The sequence below is a fragment of the Zingiber officinale genome, chromosome 1A (assembly GCF_018446385.1).
Source record: "Zingiber officinale cultivar Zhangliang chromosome 1A, Zo_v1.1, whole genome shotgun sequence".
Lineage (NCBI taxonomy): Eukaryota > Viridiplantae > Streptophyta > Magnoliopsida > Zingiberales > Zingiberaceae > Zingiber > Zingiber officinale.
The window spans coordinates 45,994,912-46,015,741 of record NC_055987.1 but is presented as its reverse complement, the minus strand read 5'-3'; the positions used below and the strand labels follow the sequence as shown (position 1 = coordinate 46,015,741).

General features: G+C 39.2%; 1 protein-coding gene across 1 annotated transcript; it reads right to left on the bottom strand.

Annotated features, from left to right (window-relative positions):
- Positions 1–304: 304 nt before the first annotated feature.
- Positions 305–1,668, bottom strand: LOC122002880 (transcription factor MYB3-like). The gene is made up of 3 exons (XM_042558255.1): positions 1,301–1,668; positions 1,065–1,194; positions 305–861 (listed from the first exon to the last, which is right to left on the bottom strand). Exons 1-3 carry the CDS (start codon positions 1,470–1,472, stop codon positions 486–488), a joined length of 678 nt encoding a protein of 225 aa, XP_042414189.1. The 5' UTR covers positions 1,473–1,668; the 3' UTR covers positions 305–485.
- Positions 1,669–20,830: the final 19,162 nt, after the last annotated feature.

Here is a 20,830-nt window from a genome sequence, read left to right as displayed (position 1 = left end):
GAGACATGACTTCCAAAAAATGAAGAGACGTCGATACAGGTCTTTTTAATGGTAGACTAAGTGGAATCGGTGGACATCGTGATTTATCTTCGGAGGAGAAAAATCACACATATTTATTTACATAAAGGAACTCTGCTATGATATCATGAAAAAAAAAATCTTGCTTAGTCTTATTCATGAACGCAAGATACACTTTTATACAACGAGAATTAATAAACAACGATAAAAAGAAAACTATTCCTTTTTCTAGCATATAATTAGAAAAAAAAAACAGAATGAATACCAATAAACCACACAAATCAGGGAGAAAACAAATTGATCATTTGCATTTCAATTGGAAATTACAGTTTACGAGCTTCTAAAATCAAGTTTTATTCCACATGGTTACCAATCGAACACAGTCTGCACGCATGCATTGTTAATCATTAGCACCAGTCTCTAATTAATTAATTCTACTCTGTCTCTGTCCTCCCAATACACAACTTTCACCATGTTAAGTTATTAATTATGCAGCCGTCTAGTATTAATGGAGAAAATGGAACGCCATGTTCATAAGCAGCAGGCTCCCACCCAAACAGGTTGTTCTCTTCCCCCATCCACCTGCCGAACTCATAATCAAGATCCTCATTCATCTGATGAGGCCTCGCCATCAACAGTTGCTCCCAGTCGTAGTAGAACTCAGAGCGTCGCGAGTCGATACGATCCAAAGGGATGATCCCTCGCGGGCTCGAGACGCTCCGTGTGTTCAACTTGAGGTTGAGGGCGTCGATGGACATCGATCTCCTGCTTAAGTGAGTGTTCCAATGGTTCTTGATCTCATTGTCGGTCCGCCCTGGCAACCTTCCAGCAATCAGCGACCATCTGCATCATATCATGTGAATATATCTTAATTACCACTGGAATATTCGGCCAATCCAACAGCAGATCTAGCTACTACTGGTGTTTCTGTCTTCTCAAATCACGCGTGGTCGTGGCCATCGAAAAGGACAAAAGTAATATTCTCGTGAACACAGAGTACTACTAAATGATATTTAGAAATCTAAATCTAAGTAAAGAAAACAGGCCTGTTGCCCAGTAGATTGTGAAGTCGAATGATAAGATCCTCTTCCTCATCTGTTATGTTCCCTCTCTTGATGCCCGGCCTCAAATAATTCAGCCATCTCAGCCTGCAGCTCTTGCCACATCTCTTCAGTCCTACATTGCATACATCATGCAAACAATCCAATTCACTTCCATTATATTTTATATACTTAAATCTGAACGAGAAGAAGAAGAACAATGGTAAGCTTGATTTGATTACCAGCTTTCGCAGGAAGGATTCTCCAGTTCTTCTCACCATGGCACTTGACGTACTCCGCCAACTTGTGATCCTCCTCTGCAGTCCATGCTCCTTTGTTCACTACCACATTCACCACCCCCTTCTTCTTCCTCTTCTTATTCTTGTTCTTCCCTTCTCTCTCTTCCTTCTTCATCTTCACTAGTTAGCTCTGTAACCTACTCGACTACTCTGTCATCATGAGTACTGGCAACCTTAGTCACAGAGTAGATATAACAATGCAGAGGTAGAGATAACGATGGGACCATGCAGCAAATTGTTCTTAATTTGTAGTGTATGTGTCACCGCTCACATGCACTCCATGCATGGATGGACAGGGGTGAAAAACATGAGAGGAAAATAAACGCAAAACAAAAGGGTAAAATGAAAAAGCTTGCCTTGGGGAAGATCACAAACTTGCAAATGTCAACTGTTAAGTAGGACCGAGACAGGAAACAACAATCAAAGAAAAAAAAAAGGGCCTGTTAAAGGGACAATTGATGGTCATTCTTTCAAATCATGACTTGAATTCTTCACCAAGTCGAGTTTACTGAGATGATTTTTTTATTTTTTAATTTGACGTTGGAGGCCGGACAAGTTGATGGAAGAAGCCAAGGCGCTCCTATAAGTCCGAGTGATAAGACTTGTTGGTGTAGGTGCCAGTGTGTTACTTGTTGGGCTGAGACATCATCTACCTTTCTTTCTTTATTCCTCTCAAGTAAACGACGCCTGATGGACCCTGTTAGAGTCATCCATGGCTTTTCTCATCTGTTGGTCCAACAAGGCATCCGAGACCTTCAGTTGGATCAGTATAAGAGTTTGATCGTAGACCAATTAACAAGGCATCCGAGACCTTCAGTTGGATCAATATAAGAGTTTGATCGTGGCACCGGAGACTTGGGGCACTTGAGTTTCCCGACTAGCTCCGGTTGAACCTAGACCTTTTGGAACCTTTTGGGCATCCTTAATGGTTTCGACCTATCTAACTCACTCATTTGATTTAACATATCGCTAATCCATGCCGAGAACTTAGTTAGTGTGACTAGATTGATAGTGAAAATGGAGTCCTTGTATCGTGTAACAATAAAGCAATGCTAATAAATCCTTTTGCATGGCGCAAAACTCCTTATTCCTCTTCTAGGGTTTATGACTCGTCAATAAATCACTCCATGCAACCATTTGGAGGCAGACAAACATTTAATTTACAATCTTCTTACAAGATGATAACTAAGCATAAAGAAATTAAAAAAAAAAAATGGAGCAATGTAAACAATCAGAGCACCAAAGAGCTGAGCTTTGGATATTTTGAATGAGTTTCAATCGTTTTTTCATGCTTCCCCTTTTCCACATTATAGTCATCTATTGTAGCTTTGTTTTAACCTAAATTTTGTTTTCTAGCGCAACATCACTCGACTCCGCTCGACTGTTTGCTTGAATATATCAATCTATTGTGCTGCGACGGATACCTAAGTGGACTATCTTTGCCATCAATTGAGTATTCTATTTTAGCTCCTTTGTCAATTGATGATCGAGGTCTATTCATGTTATAAGGTCAATAATCTTCTTTTAGGTTTCCTATTGAACCATTGATTGCTTAGTCAATTGAAATCAATTCAATCGATCCAGTCATAAATAAAAAATATTTTATTTACTAACGGATCAATTTGAATCAACTACTTAGTTAACTCATATGTTAATAAATGAAGGTCACACTTAGTTGATTAGATCCCGACTTAGATTACTTTTAAGGGTACATTTGATTTAAATTATCATTCATAATCTTGATTATATAATTACCAGTTAATCATATAATTAAAATAATAGAGAATAAAATATTATTTATGTCGTTTGGTTCAATCATAGGTAATCTAATAAAAAGAAAGGTAGATGATGTTGGAGCAGATTTCGTGAGTGGGACGCGGAGTGGTGACGCCTTCGAACGTTGGAGTAGATTTTGCCAGACGACGATGACTCTACTAGGGTTTCAAGAGTTCGATGCTTCCCGATCATGACTTCGTGAATCAGCGAAGTTGGGAATAAGTAGGCCTAATTGTCATTTAATAAATTCTTATGGGTATTTTTGTCTCAAATGATAAATATTAGAGGATGAATTTGGAAAAAAAATTCATTAACCCCGGAATAAAGAACAACCTAACTTTTTCAAGGTTTTCTGATTCCGGATTGCATATCCTTTTGTTGACATGTTGGGCATGAATCATTACTCGAGAATTACTGATTATCTAAACCAAACAAAATTTTCGTTGATAACCTTAAATGAATAACTAAAATTATCTAGGATAACTTCCAACTAAATACACCTTAATAAGGTAATTCTCCGCTTAATTCTAGTCCTACTTATTGTCACGCCCTAGGTAGTCCCTACCAGAGAAAATTTCAACAGCATCTCCCTGTACGGGTGACAATATAAAATTTCCTACAATGCTCTCAGGGTCACATATACATCGGCCAACACGGTCGGAACAATAATAATATATAACAGTACAAATATAGCAAACATCCACGTAGTTTAATAGTAACAACTAAACATAAGCCGAGATAAGGAAAACATCGCAAAAATCCTACTCATCTACACTCATAAAGCACAAAACTGATATCCTACTCAACTACACCCATAAAACATAAAACCGATATCCTACTCAGCTACACCCATAAAAGCACAAAACTCCAGCATACTGTTGGTGCGGTTAGCACTAATGATTTAACCCAGGATTTGATGAATGACAAATCAGGTTAAGTTAGTCTGTTGTTGTCTAACACTCTGATCGAGTGTGCAGGAGAAGTCCAGACAGGTCGACGGGCTGACCGGATAGCTGGCGAGAAGTCCAAGCGGGTCGACGGGCTGACCGGACGCTTGGCACGAAGTCCAGCTAGGTCGACGGGCTGACCGGATAGCTGGCGAGAAGTCCAAGCGGGTCGACGGGCTGACCGGACGCTTGGCGAGAAGTCCAAGCGGGTCGACGGGCTGACCGGACGCTTGGCGAGAAGTCCAGACGGGTCAACGGGCTGACCGGACGTCTGGCAGGTAAGTGAGGTAAATCACTGGAGGGGAGTGACTGCGAGGACGCGTTCCCGGGAAGGGAACATTAGGCGTCGATCCGGCTTAGATCCATTTCGGATATCTAAGTCGAGATCGTGACTAGATTCCGGTCTCGGAAAGACGGAATCTAAGTCATACTTTGCTTATCTATAAAACTGTGCTAACAATCTTTGCTGCAAGGTAAATTTGCCTCCGGACTAACGTTTGTCTTGCAGGACGGATTCTGCGGGAAAACAGGGTCCGGGCGCTCGGAAGGAATCCGGGCGCCCAGAGGTCCGGACGCCCGGAAGGGATCCGGGCGCCCGGGAGGGAAATTTCATCCTGATCGCGCGTCGCCACGTGGAGCTCGAGGGTTGGACTTGCCACGTCTCACCAGGGCGCCCGGAAGGAATCCAGGGCACCCCGAGCTTTATATAAAAGAAGGGTCAGAGGGGAGCTTCAGAACAACAACGAAAAAAGAAAAGTCTTCCACTGCTCTGCGCTTCTGCGACGCCAACAAAGCTCCGACACTACGCTCCTTTCTTTTCCTTTCTTGTCGGTACTTGTTTTCATTTTTCATTAGCATTCACTGTACAGTCCTTTTGTAATTATATTCGAATTGCTAGTGATTGCCCAACGAAAGTGGTCAAGGACCACGGGCCTTCGAGTAGGAGTCGTCACAGGCTCCGAACGAAGTAAAAAACAATTGTGTTCATTTACTTTTTCGCTGCGCTTATACTCTAAAATTTCGAATCGATATTCACCCCCCCCCCTCTATCGAATCTAACAGTCCTACACATACATCCAAATGAAAATCCATCGCCAAATAACAAAACCATACAATATCCAAATGTCAAAAGCTATAAGTCTGAAAACATAGTCTAACATAATAAGAAAATCGAAATGTACTGCGAACTCGTCGCGACACGCAGTGGTGGGGGATTAGCGATCAGAACCTCCTGAACAGCCTCAACCTGAAAATAGTAATAACGGGATGTGAGTCCAACACTCAGCGAATACCTAGTTGACATGCATAGTAAACTATAACAAATAGCAATAACTATACGTACAATCTCCTGATATAACATATAGAAAGTGCAAAACTGTAAGATAAGGAGTAACTGTACTAACCAGAACCTAGGTAAGTATCATAAATCTTGTATGCATGTCAAACAATACATCCATCCAATAAGCAGCATATAAAGTGCAACAACCACAAGCAATAAATGCAAATAATGCATATGATGCCAATAACATGTCCTGGTCACCCCTACTGCCAGTCAGCCATCTCACACACGATGGTGAGACCGAGTGGGTAGGGCCGTGACAACCGTGCATTCTGTCATCACTGCTCCTGATGAGTGACCGAGTGGACGGGATGCTGTCGGAGTACACCTATCCTCCTACCTCAAACATAGTGAGGGAGCGCAATGCTCTCATCTCCCGGTACGCGATGACGGGGAGGGATCCCTGCCGGCTACCACGCTGCATCATACTATCCATGAGCGGACCAACGGAGCCAAACAGAGCAACCTGCTGCAACACACCCTGCCTGAATAAAAACCACTAACCCATAAGTGATTGTGTGTGCAGATCCATGTAACTGGCGATACGCTCAACAATAATGGATCTGCCAACCGCTCAGCATGTAATCATGCAAGATGGTGCATGTCACTAAGCCGGGAAATAACCTGATCCTATCCCTCTCCATATAATGTGTACCAAAATATATGGATCAAATAATATGATCTAGATACACATGTCAAGTAGGGTATCTAACCAGTCCAGTATATCATAAAGCATGGCATGTCACTACCTCTATAACATAAATAATAAATAGGGGCATGAATGTTAATTAGGTAACAAACAAAACATGCTCGAAAATAAATAGTGACATGCCGATGCAGATATAAACATAATTATTACTAATTGTTAAAAATCTACTAAACATATCAACAAGACGTATCAAAATAGATAGGTCAAGGTACCCGCCTCCAATGTAGTTCGAGCTAATCAACCTCTATGTCGAAGTGCTCGTCCGGAATCCAAATCCTGTAATAAATCGTATGATTTAGCTAAATTTTATTGTAAACAAAATAGCTAAACCAAAAATCCTTATTTACCAGAAACCCTAATTCCTTCATTAACCTCGGTTAACTTCCTAAATGAGTCTAATCCGAGATTAGTTTAAATCCATTATTTAATCTCTAATGAAACCGAACTAATAAGTTAATTAGGGTTAGCTCCATTAACCCTAACTTTTCATAATCCAATCATACCTAAATTCAAAACATAAACCTAAATTAACATTCCTTGCTAACCTATCAAACAATCATCTACAACAAGTATTAAAATTCCTACACCTTACCTCACGCCAAACCTCTCCTGCTGATCACAAGCAGATATGGCAGCCATTGGGATTTTACTAGCTGGAAGTACCCGCTGCCGGAGGTCCGTTGCCAAAGCCCCTAAGTAGCTGCTGCTGGAACAACTACTCCTAGTTAGCACAAAATCCCATACCAACATAGGAACCCAGATCTCTAGTCCAAAAACCACAATAGCTTACCTTATCCTACCTCAACGACAGAATCACAGTGAAGGGTTGTAGGGATTGGCGAAGCAGGACTAGGTGGAAGAAGCTCGCTATGGAGATGGTCGCTGCTCCTATCACGACCACACCCTGCTGTGAAGATTGAGGCTGAGCCCGTGGCATCCAACCAAAGCTAGGGCACAGAGGGGTTGCGATCAGGTACCTGGGATGCTGGCTGTCGTTTTCAGGCTAGGGCACAGAGATCGGCTAGGGCACAGTGAGATGAGGGCTGGCGTTGGCCCTTCCCTCCTGCGATCGAGCGATGGCTCGAGCTCTAGGGCTCCGCATCGGCGCAAGGAGGATCAGGGCAGAGACGAAGAGGAGCTTCCCTTGTCCACTGCCTTAAACACGAGGAAGGAGAAACAACGCGAGGAAGGGCGGCGGCGGCGCGCCCGTTTGTGAAGGGAAGAAGAAACGAACGACGTCGGGCAGGGGGCGCGGGTCGGGGAAAAGAAACGGGGAGAGAAAAGAAGAAAAAGAAAAAAAATATAAAAATTCAACTTTTCCTCACTAAATTGGGGTAGCTTAAATAGGCTTTCCTGGGGTCTAATATTTATCCTCGTAAACTCGTCATACAATTTTCGAAAAATTTCCAAAAAAATTCTAAAAATTTCAGAAAATTCCCTTATGATAATTCGCCCTTTTTCGGTATTTTACATTCTCTCTCACTAATAAAAATTTGGTCCCCAATTTCGTTATCTACCATCAGTAAGTACTAACAATAGATAGAAAGTATAAATGCTGAACGGAAAATAACCCACATACCTCATGTGAAAAGATGGGGGTATTAAGCTCGGATCGTATCCACGAGCTCCCAAGTAACCTCCTCGTCCGAATGATGTTGCCATCCGACTTTACCAGCCGAATAGTCTTATTCCGCAGCTGACGCTCCTTCTGGTCCAGAATTCGTATCGGAACCTCCTCGTAAAGGGAAACTGGTATATCAGACAACACATGAGCTGGGTCTGCTATGTATCTCCTCAGCATAGATATATGAAATACGTCGTGCACGCCTGCCAGAGCCGGTGATAGCGCCAGGTGATAAGCTACTGCTCCAATCCTCTCCAGGATCTGGAAAGGACCAATGTATCGTGGAGCTAGCTTACCTCTGAGGCCAAATCTCTTCACCCTTTTCGTGGGTGAAACTCGCAGAAAAACATGGTCACTAGTAGAGAACTTCAGGGGTCTCTGCCTCCGATCATCATAACTTTTCTGGTGGTCCTGCGCCTCTGACATCCTTCATCTGATAGTACGGACCAACTCTGCCTCCTACTGAGCTCTATGAGGTCCCAACAGCTGGGCCTCCCCAACCTCATCCCAAAGGGTGGGTGTCTGACAAGGCCTACCATACAACGCTTCGAACAGTGCCATCTGGATATCCGAATGAAAGTTGTTATTGTAGGCGAACTCTACCAATGACAAATGGTCCTCCCAACTGCCTCCAAAATCCAATACACATGACCTCAGCAAGTCCTCTAGAGTCCGAATAGTCCGCTCTGACTGTCTATTTATCTGCGGATGGAAAGCTATACTGAAACGGAGTTGAGTGCCCTAGGCCTGCTGTAAACTCTGCCAGAATTGAGACGTGAACCAGGGATCTCTATCCGAAATAATAGTCAAAGGGACACCATGTAATCTGATGATCTCCCGACAATATAGATCTGCCAATCGATCCAAGGAATCAGTCTTCCGGATCGCTAGGAAGTGTGTCAATTTGGTTAATCGATCAACGATTACCCAAATCGCATCATGGCATCGTCATGTCCTAGGCAAACCCACCACAAAATCCATGGTAATGTGTTCCCATTTCCACTCAGGAATAGGAATCCGTTGAAGTAATAAGGCAGGTCTCTGGTGCTCCGCCTTTACCTGCTGACAGACAAGACATCTTGCTATGAATTACACGATGTCTTTCTTCATACCGTTCCACCAGTAGGAACGCCTCAAATCTCGATACATGCGGGTCCCTCCTAGGTGGATCGCAAATCGAGAGCGATGAGTCTCCTGAAGTAACTCCTATAAGACCGGGTGAGACTGAGGTATGCATAATCTGCCTCGAAAGTATATAATACCCTCCTTATCTCATGTGAACTTGGTCTGCTACCCGAAGGCTATCTGGCTGCCAATGAACTGTAAGTGCTGATCACTAGCCTGGGCCTCTCGGATCCTAGTCTTGATCGACGACTGAGCAACCATGGTAACCAATATACCCTGCTTTGTCTGTCCCTGCTCCTGAAGGCCCAACTAGGAGAATCCTGAATCAAGTCCGTGACTGAAGCTCGGTGTTAAGCCAAAGTCCCTCTGGACTTCCTGCTGAGTGCATCGACAACCATATTAGCTTTCCCCGGGTGATAGCTAATGGTACAGTTGTAATCCTTCAAGAACTGCATCCATCTCCTCTATCGGAGATTGAGTTCCTTCGGGGTGAAAATATATTTGAGACTCTTATGATCCGTAAGAATCTCAAAGGTAATGCAGTATAGATGATGCCACCAAATCTTCAAAGCAAAGATGATGGCAGCTAGGTCCAGATCATGTACAGGGTAGTTCTTCTCATACTCCTTCAACTGACGAGACGCATAGGAGACTATTCTGTCATACTACATCAGAACAGCACCCAACCCCTGTAGAGACGCGTTGATGTAGAGTACGAATTCATCCTCTCCATAGGGCAAAAATCGAATTGGAACCGACACTAATCTCCGCTTCAGCTCCTGGAAGTTGGTCTCACAAGCTTCTACCCATGTGAACTTCAAATATAGATGTTTCCGTCGAAACATCTCTAGAAGTATGCGAAGGGGGTGTATGTGATTCTCCTCGGATCATAAATAGATTACAACATTGTCAACAAAGACAATGAAAATCGATCCGAACAACCTAGGAATACCAAAATCATTGAGTCCATGAAAACATCTAGGGCTTTGTAAGCCTAAATGGTAAAACCTAGAACTCATAATGCTCGTACAACAGGCACACTCAACTATAAGATCCCCAACAACAAGTCTGAAATTTGATCACTAGCTACAAATCACCAAAGAAATAGATCATCGAATGTGAGAGCAACGCTCCATCATAAGAAATACTACATATATGGGAGCAACACTCTACCACCATCAATGCAACCTATATGGGAGCAGCGCTCCTCTACAAGCAATTTACAATATGTGGGAGCAACACTCCACCACAACAATCCAAAACATTTGGGAGCAACACTCCACCACAACAATCCATAATATGTGAGAGCAATACTCCACCACAATAATCCATAACATGTGGGAGTAACACTCCACCATAAACAAGATAGAATGCACCATTGAGGGCTCCTGGACCCACTCCAAGCGGCTAGAGATGCCACGTCAGCCAACGGATATTTTTGACCAGCAGACTATAAATAGAGCCCTAGTCCTCTTCATTTATAGATAACACTCATCCTTTAACTTTGATATTCTATAATTTTTTCTGCCTGTGCTTAAACACTACAAGAGGCTTCTTCACCTTGAACGAAGAAGAATTTTAGTGAGCTTCCACTGCCTTGGATTAACAACCTCCCTGGTTGTAAACCAAGTAAAATATTGTTGTCTCTTACTTTCTGTTTATGTTTATTTTAATTAACTAATGTGTATTTGTCTTTTCTAAGAACAATAGCGAAAGAAGGTTTGAATTTAACTTGCAAGTAATTCACCCTCCTTTTGTCGGCCACACCAGGATCAATAATTGGTATTAGAGCTAAAGCAGAAGAAAGATGGCTAGATCTAGCATCTATCCACCATCGTTTAAGGGGGAGTTTGTATTTGGAAGAGACGCATGGAGGTATTTTTCAAAACCAACTTTAATAATTTATTAATAATTAAATTTGGTTTTGAAGTGTTCAAAAGTAAAGATGGAAAAGAACTTGAGAAACATTATTAGACTAACAAGCAACGAGAAGAATTTATAGCAAATGGTAAGACTGAGTTCCATCTTCTGAGTGTGTTCCAGTACTCGAAAGAATTGTTGCCTACAAATGTGCAAAAGAACTTTGGGAAAAGTTCTTGAAACTCCACAAAGAATTAAGAAAAGAAGAATCCGACTCTTCTATGGACATCGCTTCATCATCCAACTCTTCAATGGACATCACTTCGTCATTAGAGGAATTCGAGACTGTGGAGATCACCGGCACAACACTAATAGTCGAATACCTACTTGAAGATGAAGCCACTTCTGAGGAGAGCATGATGAAGGGGGAGCATCTACCGACGAGTACGACATAGTAAGTCAGGTATGTAAGCTTCATCCAAATCAATTATATGAGTGTATTAAAATGCTAAGTAAATCTTTGTGTAAAACTAGATCTAAATATTTAAAATCAAAGAAAGATTATACATGTCTGTTAGAAAATTTTGAAAAATGGAAAATCCAACGTTAAAAGAATAAATAGAATTACTGAAAAAGAATGAGCATGTTTGAATTTTTCATCAATCTCAAATTTTAGAAATAATGGGGGGCTTAATTGATATTTTAGATATCACAAGGGCCAGATTAGAAAAGTAACATGAAAAAATATTTCAAAAAATTATCTTTTTAATTCAGTAGGTAAGAACGTATTTTAGGTTCCGAAATCATGCTTATTTTAAATAAATTTTTATACATGCTTTAATTTTAATTTGCACTAATTTTGTTTACAAAATTAATTAGTTTGTATACCTACTATTTATATATTTTTTAAAAATATTTCTTGTGTTGCACAAATGAATATTCTGTTAGTATAAAAAGTTTTGGGATTTTTCAACAAGTATATAATATTTTCTAAATTTCTGATTGAAAAATATAATTTAAATTTTAAAATCCTTTGGAAATTAATTTTGAATTTTTTTTATTTTTCAAAGGATTATCATTGTATTTTGAATATTGAGAAAAATTAGCCATATTTTTAGACATGGAAAACTATTTTTAAAATTTCATTTTTGAAAATAACTCTATCTAATTTAAATATTTTTTTATAGTTAAATAAAAATAATTTATACTTTAAATTTTTATCATGGTTTCAAATTATTATGATTATCATTGATAAAAAATTTTAAAATTTTTTGACACGTTAAAATAATTTTTTAATTATTTTTTAACAAATCTAGGTTTTAAATTTTAACAATTCAAAAAATAATTCTTGAAAAATTTTCTCAAACTTGCTAACTATTTCAATCACTCTTAGAAAAGTTTTCAGATTTTTTTTTATATATACCCATATTTTCTTAATGTGATCAAAGGGGGAGAAATTAAGAAGTAATTTTAGGGGGATTATAGATTTATTTTATTTTATGGCCAAATTATTGTACTTACTTGCAATAATCACTTATTTATTGATTGTTATTACCCTAACTTAACTTAAGTTGATACACATAAAAAATGGGAAGGTTGTAAGTACCCTGAGTGAGTTTTAATGTGATCAATATGGTTAAGTTAGGCTCTGCGTTTTTAATGTCTTGTGTCTAAGTGTGCAGGGACTTTGGAACACAAGAAGTCTTGTGGAAGACGCAACAGACGAGAAGGATGACATGGGAAGTGTGTCAACGGGCTCGGTGCATCAGAGGACTGAGAAGTTGTGGAAGAGTACACCAGTGGAGTAAGAAGGATGCGGCGACACTTTTGATGGATGAGAAGCCAAACCGAAAGACTTCTTAAGGAGAGAAAGACGGAGTTGGGTTTTGGTGTGCTCAACTTTGGATGGCCGGAGAATCACCCAAACGACCGAAACAGTAGCTTAACTTTATCCAAGCACCTAGACCAAGTCCAAGGGCCCAGACTAGGTCTAGGCACCCTGACCAATTTGGTACCAAACAAGTGCTTCCTCTTCGAGATGTTGCTATGGATAAATGTTGGGGTCTACGTCAGCAACACTTCAGGTTCAAGGGCCGGCTTAGGCGCCTGAACAAAGATAAAATTTTATCTTAAAATCATTGAAGAGTCATTGTGAAAAAGATAGAATGCACCGCTGGGGCGCCCAGACCCACTCCAGGTGCTTGGAGATGCAACGTTAGCCAACAGACATTTTTTACCAGCAGGCTATAAATAGAGTCTTGGTCCTTTTCATTTGCTGACAACACTCATGCTTTAACTTTGATATTCAATAATTCTTTCTGCCTATGCTTAAACATTGTAAGAGGTTTCTCTGCCATAACGAAAGAGAATGTTAATGAGCTTCCATTGGCGTGGATTAGCAACCTTTCCGATTGCAAATCAAGTAAAATATTCTTGTTTCTTACTTTATGTTTATATTTATTATAATTAACTAATATGTGTTTATCTTTGATAAGAATGATAGTAAAAGAAGGTTTGAATTTAACTTGCAAGCAATCCCCCCCCTCTTGTCAGCCGTACCGGTACTAACACACTCATCATTAGTCATCTAATCAACATTGACCTAACTAGACTTTTTCCTTTGCTATTCATCCTATCAACTTTGACTTGACTGGATTTTTCCCTTTGCCAGTCATCCAGTCAACCTTGACCTGGCTGGATTTCTCATTTGTCTAGGTCAGCTTTAACCTATCAGGACTTCTTCCCAAACTTTCAAGTATCTGATCCTACGTAGAATTTTTACTTATTTTAAGCATCTAGTTAATCTTGACTTACTTAAACATTCTTACTAACTTAGTCAACTCATGTTACTTATCAAATATTAAAACTCTGGAGGATAATTGCACTAACTGTAACCTCTTCTGACAACTACTGTAAGCTATCTATTCTCATTTCATGCATCGAACAGTGCTATAAATTCTGCCCGTTGATTCTGGACGAGCGCCTTCTCACTTAAGTTTTTTAGATTAGATCCACGTATCTGTTTACTTATATTTACGTACTTCTTTTTTTTTAATTTTGATTACCTTATAAATCTATAAGAGGTTTCTTCACCTCAAGAATATTTTCAAAAAGAAGGAAAACACTAGTGCTCACGTTGAGACATAGACTTGGATGTACCACCCCCACACGTGTTTTTTTTTTTTTGGGGGGGGGGGGGGGGGGGGGTAAACCAAGTAAACTTTGTGCTTATTATCTTTCTAATTATTTCCATTTTTGCTATGTGTTTCTAACTAACTTTGACAGACAAGAAAAATATTGAGGAAAAGATGAGTTCGCTATTCACCCCTCTGAGAAAATTTATCCTATGACATGTATAATTCTTGATGAAGTCCCTGTATTTCTGATGTTGATAGTGATGTGTATATGTTGTCTACTAATCCTGCTTGTGATTTTATTGTAGATGTAAGTGCAGGAGTTTGTGAAGTGGAGGCAGTACCTCCAAGATTGTTTCATTTAGTTGTGCAACCACCTAATTTGAAATTAATGTCTCTTCTTGATCATTTGAAGTATGCAAGTTTGGAGAAGGATGAATACTTCCCAGCTATCATTGCTCGAGAAACGGTTGACTATTTTGAGGCATCACAGATGGATGGACACTTGAAGGTGTACCTTGGGTAGTAAGCAAAAATGATGAGTTGATACCCAGAAGTGCAAAATAGTTGGAGGTCTTCTAGAATGGGCATTCCTAGTGGATATGATGTGTGACACCTCCTACTATGAGTAGGAGCGGTCCTTGCTCTGAGGATTGGGATAACACTTCATGATATATATTATGTTTCGAAGACACTTGATCCCACAACAACTCTGAAATTTATGCTGAAGAAAACCTTGATCTCAAATGCAATCATCCAACCTCAAGATTTGATACTTTAACTGAACTGTCTCCAACTGCTTGGAACTAAAGGAAAAATGATGGAGAGAGTAGTCCTTACCTCATTGCAATCATCCCACTCCTGGAGTGGATTCTACACTTGAACTGTCTCCAACCATTTAGAGGATATTTCAAAGGGAAAAAATGGTGGAAGGGGTAGTTGTAAGTATCCCATGGAGGTTTTGATGTGATCAACTAAGTCAAGTTAAGTCCTGTTGTTATTTTGATGCCTTGTGTCTAAGTGTGCAGGAACTTAGGATCATAAGAAGTCAAGCAAAAGACATAGCCAGTGAGAAGGATGACACAAGAGAGAGTCGACGGGTTTGGTGTGTCCAAGGGACGAGACACTACAGAAGAGTACGCTGGCAGACGAGGAGGCGCGCTGCATTTTCAAGGGACGAGAAGCCGGAGCGAAAGATTGCTCAAGAAGGCCAAAAAATGGATTCGGGTGAGCCCTATTCTGTGGTTGAAATCACCCAAGCGAGCGGAGCCAGAGCGGAAGACACGGACAAAAAGTCAACTAGAAGTTGACTTTGGTCAGGATGACAGGAGCTATTCCTCGTGCTCGGAGTTCGGGTGCCTAAAGCTACTCCAGGCGCCCGGACCGATTTGATCCAACCGGGGCGCCTTGGTGAGGCACCCCTATACGAAGGTGATCCGGGCACTCGATACCCTTCCAGGCGCCCGTATCAAAGATTCTATCTAGACTATTGTGATGCGATCCGTTGCAATGTGATCCATTGCCTCGTAGATAAAATTGTATCCACACCGAGGCGCCCGGAACCCTTCCAGTGTCTGGATCAGGTCTATAAATATAATCCTAATTTTTGTAGTTAGAACAACACTCATAAATGAATTCTCTTTCTGTTCTACTACTTCTGTGAGCTGTTAACATTGTAAAGAGGCTACTCCACCCGAAGGAGATTTTAGTTAACTTCATTTGTCTAGAATTAGCAATCCTCTAATTACAAACCTAGTAAATTCTCTTGCCTCTGTCTTTATTTTTTTTCACTTTCTTTTTGTTATTAAACAAGTATTTTCTTAACTTAGTCAGAAGATCGAGAAAGGGTATTCGTGTCATTTCAGGGCTATTCACCCCAACCCCCCCTCTAGCTGACCGCCAGGGGACAAACAATTGGTATTAGAGCGAGGACGCTTCAGAAGGACTAACTGTCGATTGAAGCAAAGAAATCAATAGCCAGACCAAGCCTCATCCTGCCAAAGTTTGAGGGGAATTTCTCACACTGGAAATGTCAAATAGAGGTATTCCTAAAAACTGGCTTTAAAATTCTTTTAATAATTATGTGCAGTTTTGTAGTTTCCAAAGATCAACAAGGCGTAGAGAAAGAAGAGTACCTCTGGATAAAGAAGGAGCAAAGTGATTTTATAACCAATAGTAGAGCGGAATAACACTTATTAAGTTTATTACCGCCTCAACAAGTAAATCACATCGGAGGCTACACATCGGTAAAAGATCTTTGGGAGAAGTTTCTGGAACTCCACGAAAGAACATCCGAAGTGAAGCTTGCATGATAGGACATTCTTCGGAGCAAGCTAACAAATATCCATCTAGAAAAAAGGGATAAGGTAGCCCACTACATGCGAAGATCAAGGGTTGATCACCGAACTGGTCAACCTCAACAAAACGGTAATTAACCAGGACTCGATACGCTATGCACTCAATGCCAAAGTTTGAGGAAGAAGAGTACCTTTGGATAAAGAAGGAGAAAAGCGATTTTATAGCCAACAGTAGAGCAGAATATCACTTATTAAGTGTATTACCGCCTCAATAAGTAGATCGTATCGGAAGCTACACATCGACAAAAGATCTTTAGGAGAAGTTCTTGGAACTCCACGAAGGAACATCCAAAGTGAAGCTTGCACGACGGGACATTCTTCGGAGCAAGATAACAAATATCCATCTAGAAAATGGTGAGAAGGTAGTCCAATTACATGTGAAGATCAAGGGTTAATCAACGGACTGGTCAACCTCAGCAAAACGGTAATCAACTAGGACTCGATACGCTATGCACTCAACACTTTTCCCAGAACTCTAGAATGGATTTCGATTATAGACGTCTACTACATCTCAAAGGACCTGGAGGTAAGTACCCTAGAGGAATTTTTTTGACTTTGGAATTACATGAAACTCGATGTGTAGGTACAACAAAAGAGTCGAGCCAGAATTTGACACTAAAAGCCACCAAAAGGAGGAACCTAAGTCGGACTTAGATCTAGAAGGAGACTAAGAAGTTTACATGGTAAGGAAGTTTAAAAAGTTTTTTAGATCTAATAAATTTAAAGAAATGCATAACAGAAAAAATTCAAGAAATAGAAAAAAGGTTCAATGCTACCAGTATCAAAAAGAAGGACACATAAAAGAGGACTGCCACGAACTCAAAAAGGAAAAAGATAAGAGGCCCAAGCAAAACAAGCACAAGAATCTTAAGGCCACTTAGGATGAAAGCTCATCATTAGAGTCAGAAATAGAAGCATATGTCGGACTAACACTGATGACTAGCCATGAATAACAAAGAAACTCATAAGCCAGCATCGATGAAGGGGGAGCTACTTTAGACAAATACAGTGAAGCAAGGGGAGAATCAAACTTCAGATCTAATATGGTAAGTGAGGTATGCCTCTTACCTCCTGATCAACTATATTATGGTATTAAATCAATGTCTAAATCAATGTGCAAATTAAAAACTAAAAATAAAAAGAATCTTGGCAAAATCTTGCTTGATAGTGGATCTTGAAAATCTAAAAATTGAAAATGTTAATTCAAAGGAATAAATAGAAAATTAAAAAAATTATATATGCTCAAATTTTAGATATTCTCACAGATTAATTTGGTATTATAAATTTTATAAGGGTCAAATCAGAAAAGTAATAAAAAGAAACATTCCTAGAAAATACTTTATCAATTCAGTAGGAAGGAATTTATAATAGGTTCTAAAATCATGCTTAGTTTAGATTGTGCATATTTCTAATTTTAATTTAATTGAATATTTACCTTTTAATTACATAGTGCGATAAAATAAATTTTCTTGTACAATTCTATTCAAAATTAATTAGATATTAATTATTCTAAAAAAAAGATTTCATTTTTTATTTGTAGAAAAAAATTAAAAAAATTTTGACCGTTGTATTATTTTTTATAATTTTTATTACAAATATTATATTTTTTTAATTTTGAAATATTTCATAGAGTTATTTTTACAAAGTTTATTTTTTCCGTCAAAATTTATAATATTTTCTGTCTAAAAAAATATTTTTAAAATTTTTTTACCAATATTTAATTTTCTATAAATTATTTATCCTAATTATAATTTTTAATATTAAAAATTATCAAACAAAAATTTTCAAAATTTAAATTTTTTGTAAAAATAATTACTCTATTATAGTCTTAGAAAATTTCTCAAGATTTTTCAAACTTCAAAACTATTTTTTAAACATTTTTAAGACAAAACCATCTTTATGTAGTAAATAATTTCCTTACTACTTTTGATTTTATTTTTTTATGAAAAATTATGAAATGTTTCAGAATTTTTCAATAAATAAAATAATTTTTTAATTATTTTTGTTGAAAATTATTTTTTAATCAAAAAAATCAAAATATCTAATTTAATTTCAATATAATTTTGTAAATTTTTTGTGTTAGTCACTATACGTGTTTTTCTTGGACTTTAATTTCAATTTTAGCAAATATCCTATTTTTAATGTGATCAAAAGGGGAGAGTTAGAGGGTGTTTGGCTGAGCTTACAAGCTCTCTAAAACAGCTAATAAGTTGTTTTGGAGTTTATAAGCTCTTCAAATTTGTTTGGTAAATTTTTTTTCAAATAGCTTATAAACTATCAAAATAAGTTGTTTTTAAAAAAGTATGGAAGACCTACTTTTTAAAAAAAAATATATTATTTTAATAAAAAAAATTTCTCTAAAATATCCTTATATAATTTCATTAATCCTCATCTTATCCTCCATAAATTTTTATAAGCCTAATATCTTTTTATCACCACCTTCTCTTCCAGCGCTGTGTCATCTTCTCTGCCAACGCCTGTTTCTAATTTTCTCTCCCCTGGTGCAAAAATTTGTCCAAAATCCTCTATTAACAAAAATCCCAAAACCCTCTATTAATAGTATTATACCTGATCCTGTCTAAGAAGCTTGACAAAACGGAAAGCTGGGAGAAAACCTCACCGCTGATGAAGGATAATACCTGTGGACTACCGATCCGAAAAACCCAAAGTGGATCTAAGAAAATGAACTCACCGAACGCCCTCCTCGTACCAAGATCCAAAGACAAAAGGAAGGCTCCAGTGAAAAAATGCCAAGATTTGGAACTCCGATGACTTCCTACGCACAAGAGAACCGACAACACTATCGTCAGTGACCTAAGACCGGGGTGGGAATCCCTGGCTAGGCCCTCCGACGCTCAAGTTAGTGATCTCTCTTGGTGTGGGAGGAAAAAGATGAAGATGAACAGTGATTAAAAATTAGGGTTTGTAAAGTGGGTTGTGAGTGTGATGAGCCTGAGCATACTTGGCCAACGGAGAGGATTCCCCCTTTTATACTACTTCATATAACCTCCGTAGTCATGAAATGGACCCCGGTTTGTTAGAGTTTGTTATGAGATGACGTCAGTCCTATACTTACAGAAGATAGCCTTTTAAGGAATCTTTTTTTTACCCCAGTTATACCTTCTTTGTCGTCTAGCGCCTGTAGAAGAGTCTAGAAACATTTTTCCCACCAGATTAGTCAACTTGTCATACAATCATATGCAATAGATATTTTTATGAGCTATTTATGCACATTCTAGATGTACTTGCTACCCCGGGCGATGTTGACTTGTATTTTCTTAAGCATGTTATCCCGGTCGATATTGGTCTATATTATGTTATCCCAATCGATACTGGGCTACACCTCCTTAAGCTTGTTATCCCGACCGGCCTTGGTCTATATCTTCTTAAGCATGTCATCCCGGCCGATATTGGGCTATATTATGTTATCCCAGTCGATATTGGGCTATATTATGTTATCCCAGTCGATATGGGGCTATACCTCCTTAAGCTTATTATCCCGGCCGGCCTTGGCCTATATTTCTTTAAGCCTGTTATCCAGGCCGATATTGGCTAATATTTCATTAGGCTTGTTATCCCGGTCGATATTGGCCTATATTTCTTTAAGTCTGTTATCCCGACCGATATTGGCTCATATTTCATTAGGCTTGTTATCCTAGCCGATATTAGCCTATATTTCTTTAAGCCTGTTATCTCGGCCGATATTGGTCTATACGTACTTAAGCTTATTATCCCGACTGGCCTTGGCCTATACTTTCTCAAGCACGTTACCCCGGCCGGTATGCATACCTACTTGATTCTGCTATCCTTTTTCCCCTTTTCACCGGGGACCTACTAAACGTAACTCATATCAATACCCTTTTTGGTAATTTTATTAATAAAAAGATCTTATAATACCAAACACATCAATACCTTTAAGTTGATTGTAATAAGTTCACCCAAACACTTTAACAACTTATTTTTAAAATAAGACCTAACAACTTATAAGCTCCTAAAATAACTTATAAGTTGTACGAACTTTTAAGCTATTTTTAATAAATTTAGCCAAACACCCTCTTAAAAGTTAAGTTTAAGAAGGAGGTACATTTTTCAAATATTACATATCTAATATTTTAAACTTTCATAGTCATTTAATTTAATGTCTTGTCTTATCCTAACTTAACTTGGGCTGATCCACATCAAAAATGGGGAGATTGTAAGTACCCCGTGGAGGTTTTGATGTGATCAACCAAGTCAAGTTAGGTCCTGTTGTTATTTTGATGCCTTATGTCTAAGTGTGCAGGAACTTAGGAGCACAGGAAGTTGAGTGAAAGACGCAGCTGGCGAAAAGGACGACATGAGAGAGAGTCGACGGACTCGGTGAGTCCGAGGGATGAGGCGTTGCGGAAGAGTACCCTTGCGGATGAGAAGGAGGCGCGCGACGTTTCCGAGGGATGAGAAGCTGTACTGGAAGATTGCTCGAGATGACCGAAAAATGGATTCAGGTGAACCCTATTCCAGATGGCTGAAATCACCCAAGCGAGCGGAGTTAGAGTGGAAAACTCGGACGAAAAGTCAATCGGAAGTTGACTTTGGTCCGGGCCCCCGGAGCTACTCCAGGCG

Bases quoted from the DNA above. Each gene is read 5' to 3' on its own strand.
- LOC122002880 (XM_042558255.1), bottom strand. From the start codon at position 1,472: ATGAAGAAGGAAGAGAGAGAAGGGAAGAACAAGAATAAGAAGAGGAAG. The intron at 1,195-1,300 runs GTAATCAAATCA...TATGCAATGTAG, and splicing joins AATCCTTCCTGCGAAAGCTG to GACTGAAGAGATGTGGCAAG. The intron at 862-1,064 runs GCCTGTTTTCTT...GATATGATGCAG, and splicing joins CACAATCTACTGGGCAACAG to ATGGTCGCTGATTGCTGGAA.